The sequence below is a fragment of the Manacus candei genome, unplaced genomic scaffold (assembly GCF_025592945.1).
Source record: "Manacus candei isolate 608988 ecotype Guabito, Panama unplaced genomic scaffold, ASM2559294v1 h1tg000022l, whole genome shotgun sequence".
NCBI lineage: Eukaryota > Metazoa > Chordata > Aves > Passeriformes > Pipridae > Manacus > Manacus candei.
This window is the reverse complement of record NW_026138070.1, coordinates 1,625,256-1,640,086: the sequence shown is the minus strand read 5'-3', so window position 1 is coordinate 1,640,086 and position 14,831 is coordinate 1,625,256. Positions and strand designations below refer to the sequence as shown.

Sequence of the window (14,831 nt, the reverse complement as noted above, 5' to 3'; positions counted from 1 at the left end):
GCAAAATAAGCTTTGGAAGTCTAAGACTGTAATTGGTTGTCTGCCTTTATCCCGGGAGCTCTGGGGACAGTTCACAAGTAATAACTGTTACTTAAAGTAGATGAGCTTCTTGTGGCTTTCTTGGAACTGGAGAGCACGTTAGTTCTCGGGTGCTTAGGGAAGCATCTGCCTGTCTGGAGCTTTCAAAACATTTTGTAAGCAAGGAATTTGGTTTTTTCCTCTCTTCTGTGTACGGATGGTGAGAAGTTACTCCCCAGAAAGTGGGTTTTTACAGCAGTGGCCTCGACTGAAAACCAAGTTCCTTTGAATGGTATTAAATTGGCTCAGTAACTTAAAGCCACTGGCACCTAAAATATCCATAAGTGTGTGGTTACTGCTCTTCTCCTTCAGTCATCTTCTGGTAAAAAGGCTCCAGGTGGTGATTCCCCTGAGGCCTGGCTGCATTTTGCTTCCCTGGGTGGGGGTTTTCCGTGGCAGTGTTGTAACGTTAATAGGATTTGTAACTATTAATCCATGATCAATGTATTGACTTTCACTGATACATATGTGAAGCGGTCTGTTGGTTAGAGCAGAAGATTCAGACTCTGGTGATGTGTTATGGTGACTTTGTGAACGTATTTGAGCTCATGGCAGTTGTTTCTCTGCACCTTGTTGTAGCTGGGCTTCAAGGCAGAGAGCCTGGCTCCTGGTCCTCTCCTTGGACACATAAACTGCACCTTCCAGAATGCTCCCAAGCTTCCCTGTGGTCACCTCAAGTACATTAAATGCCAGTGAAAAACAGTTGTGGGGCAGCCCCAGGGCAGCGCTGCCTTTCAGGATCCCAGTTGTTTGGTGCAGTTTTTACTCTGGTGTGTTGTTGGTGCCCAGGATGGCACCACAGCCCAGCCAGATGTGCTGACAAACTGCATGTGCAGGGAGGGGAGATGGGGCTGCAGGGCAGGCTGGCAGGGAGAGCCCTGGCAGCAGTGCAGGGGATTTTGGGTCACGGTGGGGGTTGCTGAGCTCGCTGGCTCTCCAGCTTTGGAGTAATTCCTGGGGATGTCCTGAGGCTTCTGTCCCAGGCTTAGGCTGACCAGAGGCTCTGTCCCTTGCCCTCACCCTTGGTGTCACACGCTCACACACATGTGCCAGCCCGGGAGAACCAGCCTGGCACAAACAGGGGATTAGGGGATGAGGGAAGAGGGGGGTGAGGGGCTGTGGCCTCATTTTCCAGCCAAACTGGGAGAGGTTGTTAAAGCAGGGCTGCTCACTGACTGGGCTGTTTTCTGTGCTGCTGTCCCTTCCTCCCAGAACTAACAGAGCTGGGTGCTGGTGGCTCTGCAGCTGAATCAGGAGCAGGCTCTGTGCCCCAGGGAGCTCTGCAGGCAGCAGAGACCCCAAACCAGGGCAGGCTGGAGCTTGGCAGCTCCATGCCCAGGTACTGCAGGAGGAGGGACAGAAGAACACCAAAAGCCCGTCAGTTTGGTCAGTTTTAGAGCCCCCTCTGCCCTTTCTTGGCTTCATGAACTGGCTGGTTGCTGAGTTGGTGCTCAGGGAAGAGCCCTGGGTGGAAATCACAGAGGGAATACTTGTCCTTTTATGTAGCATTTGAGACTAAACTGAGATTCTTGGCTGGCAGAGTGGACATGTCTCCATAGCACAGGAACAGATGCCTCAGAGTTTGGAGCTGGAACTTCAGTGCAGTTACAGCAGGAGGGCCTTGGTTGCCCTGCACAGAAAATGTGAGGAGAGAACTGTGTCCACAAATGGCTTTTTAATGCCCAGAACTGTGACCTCACAAACAATTCAGCGGCAACTGGGCAAAGCAAATCTGGTCACAGAGGAAATTTTGGTTCTCCTTGATGAATCTGATGGCATCACTCCCCCCCTTGGTTCCTCCCCACTGCCAAACACGCTCCCTCTTTCCCTGGAACGCCCATCCCCGTGTGTGCAGTGCAGATCCCAGTTGTTTTCCTTGCTCTCTCTCCTTCCCCTGGTACTGACAGGGCATCCCAGAGTTCCCAGGCAGCTGCTGCCAAGAAAAACGACCCAAGGAAAAGGGGCCATTCTTTCTGCTCAGCCCCTCTGACCTGGTTTGTGCTGCTCTCCAGCCCTGGCTCTGCTCAGACGCTGGGAAGTGTGAGTTGAACTGTTTTGTTTTGTTTCAAACCACAGGGCAGGGAATTCTTTTCAAGCTGCAACTTTTAGTTTCCACTGGAAGGGCAAAACAGACTCTTAGCCAGTGGAAAAGAGACTTCCAGTGGCATGAGCCAAGAGCCAAAAGGCAAGTACATGGTGTAACAAATGATCAGCTCCTTTCAGATGCTGTTTTAAAAGAAGAAGCCAAAGGATCAGGGGGTGCTTTATTTGAGGGGTGTCACACTGGAGCTGGGGGAGCTCTGACAGCCACGTTCACACGTGGCTTTCACTTTGTTTCTGGCTTATCCCAGTGTTCCCATCCGTGCAGGGGCTTCTCCCCACGGTGGGTTTGTGCTCATGCTGGTCCCTGGCACAGGGAAGAATCACTTTACACAGGAAAAACTGGTTGTGTTGAGCCACCACTGAAGATTCATAGACTTTTGAGACCCAGAGAATGGCTGTTAAAAAGTCATTGTAGGAGATGCAGAGAGTTTTATGGGTTTATAGGATGAGATCTATATCAGAGAAGGATTTTGCATGATAGATGTACAAGGAGGACAGTGAATTAAAAGAACTGTTGTTGAGATCAGGGATTAAACAGCCAGGTGGGCATTTTTTGTCAGTGCAAGTTTCCAGCACGAGCTGCATCCTTGTGATGTCCCAACTTCACTGAGACTGGACTTGGGAAAAAGGTCACAAGTTGCAGTGAAGTCCCAGAGGATCCCAGAAGCTTCACCAGTCTGTGAGAAATAGAAAAGGGGTGAGGTTTGCCTTTCTTCCCTCTGTTTCCAAATGCAGTTTGTGGGTCTGGGGTCTGCCTGGGAGGTGGTTGCTGGGTTTGCTCCTGCAGAGCTCACTAGAACTGTGTCAGTGTTTGCTCCCAAGGATAAGTGCAGTCATCAGATGTCATCTGGCCTAATTTTTGTGCTAAAAGAATAAAAGGAAAGAAATACTGAGACAGGAGAGAAAAGGTTTTTTTCTCTCTTTTATGCTAGCCAAGGAGCTTTGCAAGTGGATGATGACTTATGCCAGGGGCTGTGCAGAGTGTTCTAGAAAATAATTCCAATTTGCCTGTGCAAGATGAATTCATCAAAGGGGACTCATAGGACTTTGCTTTAAGCTGAGATGGTGTCTGAAATAAAACAGTCCAGTCTCTTTTCACTTCTTCTGTTGCAAATTTTGGATGTGTTTCCATAGAAATTAAAGATTTTTGCACAGGTGTGAGAAAAACTCAGCTCCCAGTTTTTTAGATGGACTGACAGAGCCATTACCCCTTTTCCTGGAGTTCTTCTGGGCCAGCTGGGAAGGTGTGTTTGCTCTGCAGCAGGGAGGGGAAATCAGAGCCTTGCACAGGCAGGAGACCCCTCAGGAGGAGGCAAAGGGAGCCCTCGAGGCTCTTCCACAGGCAGGGGCAGCTCCAGGAGGGATTTTTCCCCAGCTCTGCTCTCCAGTGTGGTTTGTGAAGATTCCCCACGGGTCAGACTGGGGGGACACACTGGCAGCCAACATGTGCTGTGAAGGCAGGAATAGAAAGCAAATACTTCCCGTAATCACACGTCCCAAAATGACAGGGTAAAACGAGAGCTTTGTGCTTCCACCAGAGCAGCGAAAAATGGGAAGATGGAAAGCCTGGATTCCTGCCCAATGGAACCAAAATTGTAAGAAAAAGAAAAATAAAACAAATGCTCCATACGCTCCCTGGCAGTGACACTGCAGTGTGGTGGGTTTTCTCTCTTTTGAATGCCTGCAGGAGACAAGCAGTAAATCTTCTTACAGCTCCGTGGCACAGCTTTATTTTTAGCTTTTTTTTATTATCGGGACAACCCTCCCCAGCTTTCAATCTGTACCTGAATATATTTATTCCTTTAATCCACGTGAAAGTGCAGTCCTTACAGAGACCTCTAATTCCTTATTAATCACTTCTGGACCGCGTCACAAAGAGGCTTTGGGAAGCAAGGGCTCTGGCCACCCGTCGACGTGCTCCTGGAGGCTTAAAGGATGTGCATGAAGGGCCCCTTTCCCACATGGAAGATGCCTTCTTTGTGCATTTTTAAATTTGATTTGAACTGGGGATCTGAAAGAAACCTCAAGGCAGCCAGAACACCCTCTCTCCTCAGCCTGTTCTTAGAGAGACTCAGCCCCGCGAGTCGTGAAGGCACCACGTGGAGAATTCCAAGTTCAGTTCCCGAGTTCTGGAATTTTGTGGTCTTGGAAGCCTCCAGAAGTAGCTTTTGAATCCTTGGCACTTCTGAAACACCATGTACAGAGCTGTGTAACATAACAGATCCTTGTGGAGCAGGAGCCTGGAAAGCCTGACCTGGGTGCTGCTGAAGGAAGAGCTGGGACTGACCTGGGCTTAAAACGAGGCTTTGCATCCTTTCACTGCAAGAGCAGGAGCTGAATGTCCCAGCACCCTTTAAACATGGGCACGGGGTGTTTCCCATCCTATATCTGCTGCTCAGCAGTGTCAGACACCGCTCTGTGTCACCAGCAAACTGGGAAAAGCCCCTGGAGCAGACCCTGGAATTGCTCCTGGAAGTTTCTAAGGATGCCACACGGGATGCCGTGATTCCTGCTGCTCTGGTGTCTGTGTTTCCCATCCTCAAAAGGACTGGACAGGGCCGAGGGATGGATTCCCAGCCCTCATCCAAGCACTGCAGAGCATCCCTTTAGCTGAGGGTCCCTGCACCTGCTCCCAGGCTCTCGGATGCTCCTGGAGCTGCAGGAAGAGCTGCTGCATCTCCAGGGCCGGGCAGCAGAGCCAGCAGTTCCCATTCCTGCACTCACCCCGTGGAAGAGCATCACAGCTGGCCTGGGAACAGGGACCAGCACAGAGAGACATGGGCCATTCACCAGCTCTGTGTTTGCAGTGAGGTCTTGGAATTCAGTGCCAGACTCAGAGCCAGTTACAGGGAGGTTTTGCTGACAGAGGGTAGATCAGGGTTTGGAGATGGGCTGATTTCTGGAAGTATATTCCTAAGCTAAAAGTTCCACAGGCATGCAGGCCTCCTAAACATTTTCAACTTGTTTCATGTAATGTTTTCACTCTCAACAAAGCAAAAGCAGCCCTGTTTTCACTGCCATGTGCAGCCCCACACGTGACACAGCCCCATTTTTGGGCACAGCAGGACCAAGGATGAGGAGGGAACAGAAGCCTTTGCTCAGCCCAGTAGGGAAAAGAAAGTGAATTCCCTCAGGAGATGTATTTGGGTAGATGTTCAGGTACCAGGAATCATACCTGTGAGCACTCCCACACCTTAAAAAGTCAGAATTTCTTCTGGGCCCATTTTCTGTTGTGGTTGCAGGAAGAGTTGCACGTTAGGGTGCCCGGCCCAGACCTGCTGGTTCTGCAGAGCACTGGGCATGGTTTGTCTTTCTGAGAGGGGGAGAGTGTCAGAAATTCTTTCCACTGGTCTCATGGTCTGTTACTGTAATACTTAATTGAAGTAGAAAATTTGATCTGACATGTCAAATGTGGCCCTGGTTGGCTGGAGGCCAAACTGAGCCGCCTAATTTGGGTTTGCCTTAAAATGGCTGACATTATTCACAGGCCCCAATCTCCCTCTGCAGTGGACTCCTGACATCTTTTTTTAGCAGCTTTGTAAATCCCTCTGTATCTGTTTTTCCTTGAAACTTGTTTGCTTCAGAAAGCAGCAGTCCCAAAGCTTAAGGAAACGTGTCCTGCAGCGTTTCTGGGCCCATTTGGGTCCTGAAGTTTCTCGTGGCTGTGGAGTGGAGAAAATGTATATTCACAAGTGGGTGTGCCCAGCACGGGGCCCATTTGACAGCAGATTGTTAAGTTGCCTTCAATGGAAGAAAAAAAATGAGCAGGAAATCAGGAAATACTTATTTCAGCCTCCCAGAGTTTGTGTTCAAGGGTTTCATAAATCATGTGTGAAGATGGCAAAAAAGTTACATCAGATTTTCAGTATTTCTTTTGCAACTCTGTGTGTTTCGTTATTTGGCAAAGAGAAGAAATGGAATCAAGTCATCCCCATTTGAGCCAGTACCAAGGTTTGTTGGCTGCTGGGGCCAGAGGAGTGTTGGAGTGGGGTATCTTGGTGCCTGGAATCTGTCCTGGAGTGGGATGTAATGGCTGAGTCACCTGGAGAGGAGATTTTGTGTTCAGTGACTCGTCTTGTTCCACATCCGAGTATCTTCCTGTAGTTGAGAGCAAATTCCCTCCTGCCTCCTCCAGAGTCAGAGCCTGCAAAATTGGAATCCAGTGGCTCCGGGCTGTGGCCAGAAGGGTGGTTCTGGGTCAGGAGTTTCAGGGGGAACCTCCATTTCTTGACTAAAATCAACATGCAGTGACTCGGTATTTCACAGACCGGGGGGAAGCTGCTGGAATTATTACCTTTGTACACTGCTAAGGAGGGGTTTTGAAACAGCTCCCGAGAGGCAGCTCCTGCCTCAGCCAGCAGCTGATCCTTGTGAGCACAACGGGACAGTGGGTGGAGAGACAGCGGTGGAGGTGTCACAGCAGCTCCAAACCCACATTGGCAGCAGCCCTTTTCTGGGCTGCACCACATCAGGCAGCTCTGGTTTGTCAGGATACAGGAGTCCCGTGGTGGGAGATGACTTGAAGTTAGAAAGCCCTGCAGGCCCTGCTTAGCACCTCCTTTTCTCTCCCATTTCCATGTCTCTGGGGGACCTGTTTCCCCTGTGCACAAATCTCCTTCACTGCTTTCTCCTGAGCTGCAGCTCCCGTTTCCAGATCAATACGGGCTCCTGGCAACGAGGTTAAGGATCATTTCCCAGGTCTGCTGACAGGTTTTGTGCTCAGAGCCCTCCTGGCCCTTGGTGTCAGCCTGGATTTAGAGAGGAAGGAAGGGGGGGAGTGGAGAAAGCTGGAGATGAGCAAAGGAGATCGTTCTGTTGGAACATCTCCCCTGCAGCCTCTCGGGAATGGACTCTTGCTCCTGGAGATGGGTGTCCTGTGTGCTGTGGTGTCCCGAGCGGGGATGGCCCCAGTGTGTGGAGCAGGGGTGGCCCCAGTGTGTGGAGCAGGGATGGCCCCAGTGTCCTGGTGGGATGGTCCCCTGGCTGTCCCACCCGGCCGGCACAGAATGTCCTGCGGGCGGATGGCCGGGGGAGGGCCGGGCTCCGTGCTGAGTCCTGCCACCTGTTGCCTTTTCCATTCCAAGCCCCCCTTCCTCCCCACCCTCCACCCCGACTCCCCTCCCCACACAGCTCAGCATCCCCAGTGGATAGGGCTGGGATCAGTGGGCACTTGCCAAATACCTTTCTCGTGCTGTCACTGATTCTGCACAGGCAGCATCTCCGAGAGCAGGAACAAACCTCCTCCAGTGCATTGTCCTGCTCTGCAGAAAGTGTTCCAGAGTGGGAATGCCTTTTCCTAGCTGGGTCTGAGTGGCCCTGGGGAAGCCTGAGGCCGTGCCCAAAGAATCCACTGCAAATCCCTTGGAGTTGGCATCTGGCTCTGGCACGGGCTGGTTGTAACTGGGGGTCACACCCCCCCTCCCCGTGGGATCCTTGCTCATCTGCTCTGCCCTGAGTGCCAGGGAATGTTGTGCTGAGCCCTCTGGGCACGGTGTGATGACGTTCCTGGGCACGCTGGGCAGGGTGGGTGTGTGCCAGGGGGACTGGCAGGAGCTGGGCAGCCACGGCTGCAGCCACAGCTCGGGCTCCTGCCCTGCTCCCCTGGGAGCTGCAGGCTGGGCACGGACTTGGGGCTGTGATTTCCTCCTGATCAAGGTGTGCAAAGGGGTGGGATGGCTGGAGTTACAGAGCTGCTGGGTTGGGACTCTGCAGAAGGGCCCTTGGACAGTTCCTCAGGTACAAGGTTCAATAATCCCCTGGAGAAGCAGCCCCTGAGTTCCCAGCTGAAGGTGCCTGGAGGGGACTGATTTTCAGAACACAGGACGTTGGCAAATGAGACCCTTTCTATCACTGGCCAGGAGACCTGGGTTTGGAGCACTTCAGGCTCCCAGGATGTTGCCACCTGTATCAATGCTTGTTTGCCCACAGAGGGGTGTAAGGAAGAAAAAAATTAATGCAAAAATGAGGCTTTAGTAGTTCCTGCAGCGTGGTTCTGCCACCTCACCGGGAGCCAGGGCAGGGGAATGTGGAAAGGTGGAGAGTTTGGAGCTGCAAAAAGACAGAAGGAGGGACAGAAATGGAGGTGGAACGTTTCTTTTATTATATCTGGTCATGATGCAGCACAGGGTCCAGAACCTTCTCCCTCCCTGCCCGTGGAGGTGTTTGTGCTGGCAGGGCTTCCCGCTGGGATCCCCAGAGCACCAGTTAAACCAGTAGTTACCAATTTTTTTGCAAGCCACGCTGGGACTATAGGAATTTTATTCCTTCACAGTGTTGAAGGAAAGGGGGTTTGCTTGCCAAAGGGCTTTCTTGTGCTTGAGGATGATTTATGGGCCAAGCTGAGCCACTTGTGGAAAAGGCAAAGCAGCTCTTGGCAGCACCCCCAGAATCCACTGCAGCTGTGGGGTAGTGAAGTCATCGGCATAACAACCACTGCAAACAGAATAACAAAGTCTGGTCTGTTCTCGTTTAAAATAATCTTTCCAGTTCAGCAACCACATTAAACTTACCTTTCTGCACACAGAAATCATAAAGGGCCGACAGTTGTGTGCAGTGTCCCCCTCAGGTCACTGCCCCTGTCTCCTGCACCCTCCACACTGCCCTGGAGGATCCCGAGGGACGGGATGAGCTCTGTTATGTCACAGCTGGTGTCTGCCCCTTGTTTTCACTCCTTTGTTTGGCCTTACAGGACAACACCCAAGGTTTCTTCCTTTTAAATACAAATTTGGCTTTTGCCTTATAACCTGTTTCTGAGCTGATTGCAAAGTGAGGAATTCTGACTTTGGGTTTTCCTGCCTGTCTTTGTTTCAGGTCTCTTCAGATCCTCCTGCTTCCAAAAAGCCCAAAACAGATGACTCTGCTTCCCAATCTCCAGCTTCTTCTGAGAAGGAGAAACAGTCCAGTTGGTTACGGTCCTTATCCAGTTCATCCAACAAGGTGATTGTTGAATATTTTGTAATCGAAAGATCAAATTAGCACATGGCATCACTGCATGGAGTGGGGAAATGAGGAGAAAACAAGAGACCCAACCTGCCCAGGTTTTCTAAATTAGCACCATTTCCATCCTTCTCCTGGTCAGCGTTGAGCTGCACCGTCCCCCCGTGTCCCTGCCACCCTCCAGTGCCCACTGACCCGGACTGGGACAGGGGAGTGAGGAATTCCCTCCTGCCTTTGAGGTGCAGGAATCCTACAGGACTCAGGAGCTGTTTGTGGTCCCTGTGACCTGCACAGAACTCGTTGGCCCAGGACACACGCGAGGTTTTCCCGGTGGGAGCAGGGCCTGGCCATGGTGGGTGGTTGTGGGGACGGTGGGGTGGCCTTGGGGACTGGGATGTGGCCCTGGGGACTGGGATGTGGCCCTGGGTGTCCCCGTGCTGTGACATGAAGGACTGTGGGTGTCACTCCTGTCCCCAGAGCATCGGGTGTGTGCACCCCCGGCAGCGGCTCTCGGCGTTCCGGCCCTGGTCCCCCGCGGTGTCGGCCGGCGAGAAGGAGCTCTCGGGCCACCTCCCCGCCCTCATCCGGGACAGGTAAGGACACATGGAGGGGCAGCTTCCTTCTGGGGGGATGGCTTTGTCCCTCCCTCACTGCACCACCATCAGTGGTGGGATTGGCAGAAGGGAAACCAGAAGTGTTGGTGGTCTGTGTGTTCATTAAATGGGTTTTCTGGGGTGAAACCTGCTGTGAAAATGGGAAGGAAAGGCTGTGGGGAAGGGATGGTCCCTCTGGGGACAGTCACTGAAGTTCTTGGGCTTTTATTTAAGGGCAGTGGAGTCACTGTGTCAGGCAGGTGGTCAGGGAGCATCCATCCATTCCCATCCATTCCATGGGCCCTGCAGCAGCTCCCTGACAGAGGCTGTGTTCCCAGCACAGCTCCATCCTTAGCAGGTCCAGGAAGAATTTTAACACATAACTGAAGGCACGTGGTGTAGGAGATGCTGAATGGAAGATACAAAGTCTTGGCTTTTCCTTTTGCAAAATCCTACATATTTGATGTTACAGTACTGCTGCTCTTTACCACAGGTGTGTTGGTTGTTCCACCTCTGGTTTACACATGGGCACTTGGGTGCTGTGTCCAAATCACAGACACACCAAAGACTCTCTGGCACTCCATGGCTTTCCTTCGGGAAGTGCTGGTTTGAGCTCCCAGAACGTTTGTGGATGGACACAAGTGCAGTGTGCAGCTGGGCAAAGCAACAGTGCAGGAGCAGGAGGGGACAGTGTTGTGACTTGCAGGCTCTGGGAGGTCCCATCCCTTTTGTGCCCTTGGGATACGTGGCACTGGGAATGTGATCCCTTCCCAGCTGGGTGCTCGGGGTGTCCTGTCCCTCCTCTCCAGGTTTAATGAGAGCAAACACTGCCAAGTGCAGGTTCTCAGCTGGTGTGAATCAGGGCTGGAGATACAGCAGGTTCTCAGCTGGTGTGGATCAGTGAACTCACCGTCATTCCAGTGCCACCCATGGCCTGGGAAGCATTCTAAAACCGAGAATGTGACCCTCTTCTCCTTCCCTTTGCCTCCCGCTCTGAACCAGCTTCTACTCCTACAAGAGCTTCGAGAGCGCCGTGGCCCCCAACGTGGCCCTGGCCCCCCCAGCCCAGCAGAAGATCGTGAGCAACCCCCCCTGTGCCACCGTGGTGTCCCGGGGCAGCGACTCCCTGAGCTCTGCCCAGCCCAGGAAAAGGAAACACGTGGAACACGTGGCTGCTCCCGAGGCCACGGCCCCGGCCCCCGAGGAGGACAAGGAGTCGGAAGCAGAAATTGAAGTAGAAACCAGGGAAGAATGTGAGTGGTGGTCGTACCTGCCTTTGTTTTGCTGTCTTTGGGCTGGATCTTTCACTGTGCAGCTTTTTGGGTGTTCAAATGGAATTCTGGAAGCCCAAAGCCTCAACGGTGACGTGAATTGCACGGTCACAATTCAGAGAAATTGCGAGTTGGTCCCTTGAGTCAGGGCTGCTTTGTGTCATATTTCAAGTATCTCAGTATAAAACGAGCCAGGTTTTATTTTCTTTCTTTTTTTTTTTAATTGAATATTGATAGTGTCTGTATAAAAGGGTCTCAGCATCTTTTGAGCTATATAATATATATATATATATAAAATATATATCTCAGAATATGCTGAGTGGGAAGGGACCCACAAGAATCATCGAGTCCAGCTCTTAAATATGAGTTATGTATGAGCTGTCTATAATACATGTATTGATTTTAGACATTTTTAAATGAATGTTTCAATGTTTCTGTTTTCCAGTCACCTCCTCCTTATCCTCGCTCTCCTCCCCATCCTTCACTTCATCCAGCTCTGCCAAGGACATGAGCTCCCCTGGGATGCAGCCCCCCGTGCCCGTCAACAGCTCCTACGAGGTGGCAGCACACCCTGACTCCCACAGCAGCGGCCTGGAAGCTGAGCTGGAGCACCTCAGGCAGGCCCTGGACAGTGGCCTGGACACAAAAGAAGCCAAAGAGAAATTCCTGCACGAGGTGGTGAAGATGAGGGTGAAGCAGGAGGAGAAGCTGAACGCGGCCCTGCAGGCCAAGCGCAGCCTGCACCAGGTACTGCCTCCCCTCCTGCCCTGCCCTGCCCTGCTCGGGGGCTCCTCAGGGGCACTGGGGACCCTCCTGGGAAAAGGGAATTGCCTCACTTATCCCAAATAGCAACAGCCTTTGCCAGGGCTCTGTTTGTAAATCCAGCCAGGAAACCAAAACACAGGGACCATTCCTCCACCTTTAAGCTTTCCACCTGTTTTTCCTTGGGTTATAAGTCCATGGTTACCAAAATCAACATCTTTTCATTACTTGAAAAAGTCTCCTAGTCCAGCAGAGTTTATTTTGTTTTCATCTCACTGAACAGGAAACATTTCTGGAGGCTTTAGCTGGAGTTTTAAAAGCTTTGTGAAAACCCTGCCATGTCCCAGCTGAGGGAGGGTGTTCCTGGGGCTTGGCCACAGCTGAACTGAGGTCTTTGTCAGGCATCCCACTGGCTTCAGTCAGGGAAGCAGCTCCTTATTTCTGGAAATCCTGGACACAGGGGTTGTAGCAGAGTGATCAGACAGAGCTGCAGGTCAGTGCTGGCCATGAGCTGAGCCCAGTGGTGGCTGAACTGGTTTTTTAAGGGGCTGGGACAGAACTAGTGCAGAGAATTAGATGATACAACCAAGGCAGGAGATTTGTGTGTCCTCTCTGAGTATTCTGTGGAGCTGTTCCCAAGCTGGGACAAATCCATGGGATGGTGCAGATGGAGCATGGGAGACACAAAACCAGCACTGGGGCTCTTTGGCTTGTTCTTAGTTACCCTGAGCAAATCACTTCATTCCCTGGTGTTTCAGTAAATCTGTGCTTTATTTTATGTATTTAAAAGTAAACTTTTATAAGTGATATATATTTAAAGCTAATATTTAAATATCTGAACTAAATAGTGGGTACTTAAAGCAGGAGTTACAGGAAGCAGTTGCTGCAGCAGAATTGAGTGGTGAGGTGTTAAGTGTCTCTCCCCATGTCAGGGGTGTCTGGGCACCATTTTCCCTTTGGGAAGCTGTGGGTTCCCAGTCCCAGAAGGTCCATGTGTGTGTGTTTCCAGGCTCTGTGTGCCCTTCCAGAGGCAGGGCTGTGCTAACAATGGCCTGGCTGGGAAGTGAGATTGTCAGAGTGCATTTCCCATGCCCTGCCTGCACTGTTACTGCACAGAAACCGGGGCTGGACAGGGAGGAAATGCTGCTGCTGGGGAAGAAAGATCCTCAGTTTCTAATTTAACCATTTAGGAGACAGACCTGTGAGCCACAGCTCTGTGCTCATGATGAACGTGGACTTCAACAGCTTAGGAGCTGCTTCCTGTGTACCTTGAGGTTCCTTATCCCTCTCCCATGGATTTAGATTCCAAGGCAGCAGCTCCTGTTGAGATCCTGGATGGTGGGAGGGGCAGTGCCCAGGTTCAGTTCAGCTCCAGAGAGCCTGGAGTTCTCCAGCTGTTGTGACAGGGCAGTCCATGGGCTGGTTGCCAGGAGACTTGGGACTCACACCAGTCACCCACAGCACCCAGGGTTAGAAAACACACACAGTTTGTGTTTTGAACTTGCCTTAAGTGGATTTTTGGGGGATTTGGTCCAATGGAGCTGCTGCTGTTTGTGAACTTCCCTCTTGAGCTTTGCTGGACACAAAGGACACTCACAACCTGCACTTACCATGTTGTGCATCTCCAGTGCCTCCAGTTCCAGCCCGGGCTTTGCAGTTGGGGGGTTTGGAACGTGGAGCTGGAGCAGAGCACGTTGCTGGGAGCTCTCTCCAACAGCACTTCATCTTTATTCAGGCCCAGATGGTCGCAGCCATTCTGCTTGACAAAGCAAAACGTGGCTGCACCCTCGAGCTTTTTGTTATCCAGGACTTCAGGGGGGCTGGAGTGCAGGAACCCCGGAGGATTTAAAGGAAAAGAGCTTGTCCGAGGGTCAGAGCGGGGTTCAGCCCCGAGCTGCCTCGGTCCCGGCCGGCGGGAGGTGGGGATGGGGTTTGGATCCCAGGGCTCTGCTCCCCCTGCTCACACCTCCCTCCTCTGTGCCCAGGAGCTGGAGTTCCTGAGGGTGGCCAAGAAGGAGAAGCTGCGGGAAGCCACCGAGGCCAAGCGCAACCTGCGGAAGGAGATCGAGCGCCTGCGGGCGGAGAACGAGAAGAAGATGAAGGAGGCGAACGAGTCGCGGGTGCGGCTGAAGCGGGAGCTGGAGCAGGCGCGGCAGATCCGCGTGTGCGACAAGGGCTGCGAGGCGGGGCGGCTCCGAGCCAAGTACTCGGCCCAGGTGAGGCCCCCCGAGCTGGGACAGCCCTCCCTGTCCCTGTGCCTGTCCTGTCCCTGTGCCTGTCCCTGTCCTGTCCCTGTCCCTGCCAGGGCGCGGCTCCACCGCCCTCCCAGGGACAGCCCGGGGGAAAGCGCGTCAGGAAAGGGCAGAACTCCCAAAAACGGGGCACAGGGACCGACTTAAACTCCTCGAGTTCAAACTCGCCCCCACGGCCCTGCCACACACGGGTCACCCTCGGCAGGCTCTGCCTCCCAGAGGACATTGAGCTGCTGCCAGAGGAGCTCTGGGAGCAGGGAGTGCTGGGCAGGGTGTTGTCAGACACAGGAGCTCCTTGGAGCCAGTGCAGGGTCTCAGGTGGGAGCTGCAGGTATTTGGTGTGGTGGCTTTAAGGGAGGAGGGGAAGAGGAAAAGCAGAGCCCTGGCAATCAGAGGCTCTCTGATAACGGGAAGGGGAGTGGCCCCTGTGCTGCTGAGACACGTCTGAGCAGGAGCAGGAAATGATGTGGGGCTTCCTCTCCAGCATCACAGGATGTCTCACTGATAAGGGGTGTCCAGACTAAACAGAGCCACGCCGGGAGCTGCTGCCCTGGGCGTGCCTGGCTGTTCCCAGAGCACACAACCCAGGCACCAGCAGGGCAGGTGAACCCCTGGGCTGGGCTGGGTGTGCTCCAGCTCTGTCCAGCCAGGCACTGGGGCTGCTCCAGAGCCTGTGACAACGGGGAATTTCAGTCTCCTACTACATCCCCTCCTTGGGAAGGAATAAATGAGGTTTCCCAATCTAAAAGGCTAAAATCACCTCAAAAAGAACTCAAGTAGCCTAATGTTCTGCAGGTTTATCTTTTCTGAAGCCAGGACTGGCAGGTTGGCAGCAT

At 52.5% G+C, this 14,831-nt stretch overlaps 1 protein-coding gene across 15 annotated transcripts in view; it reads left to right on the top strand.

Moving 5' to 3' along the window:
- The window catches only part of SKI (SKI proto-oncogene), a 95,023-nt gene that overhangs the window by 74,906 nt on the left and 5,286 nt on the right, over positions 1-14,831 (top strand). For all 15 annotated transcript variants that reach the window (XM_051786076.1, XM_051786080.1, XM_051786090.1 and 12 more), the window contains 5 exons: positions 8,992-9,117; positions 9,595-9,710; positions 10,713-10,963; positions 11,427-11,728; positions 13,729-13,959. In XM_051786076.1, the coding sequence (XP_051642036.1) occupies positions 8,992-9,117; positions 9,595-9,710; positions 10,713-10,963; positions 11,427-11,728; positions 13,729-13,959 (1,026 nt within the window). The remainder of the gene's footprint in view (positions 1-8,991; positions 9,118-9,594; positions 9,711-10,712; positions 10,964-11,426; positions 11,729-13,728; positions 13,960-14,831) is intronic.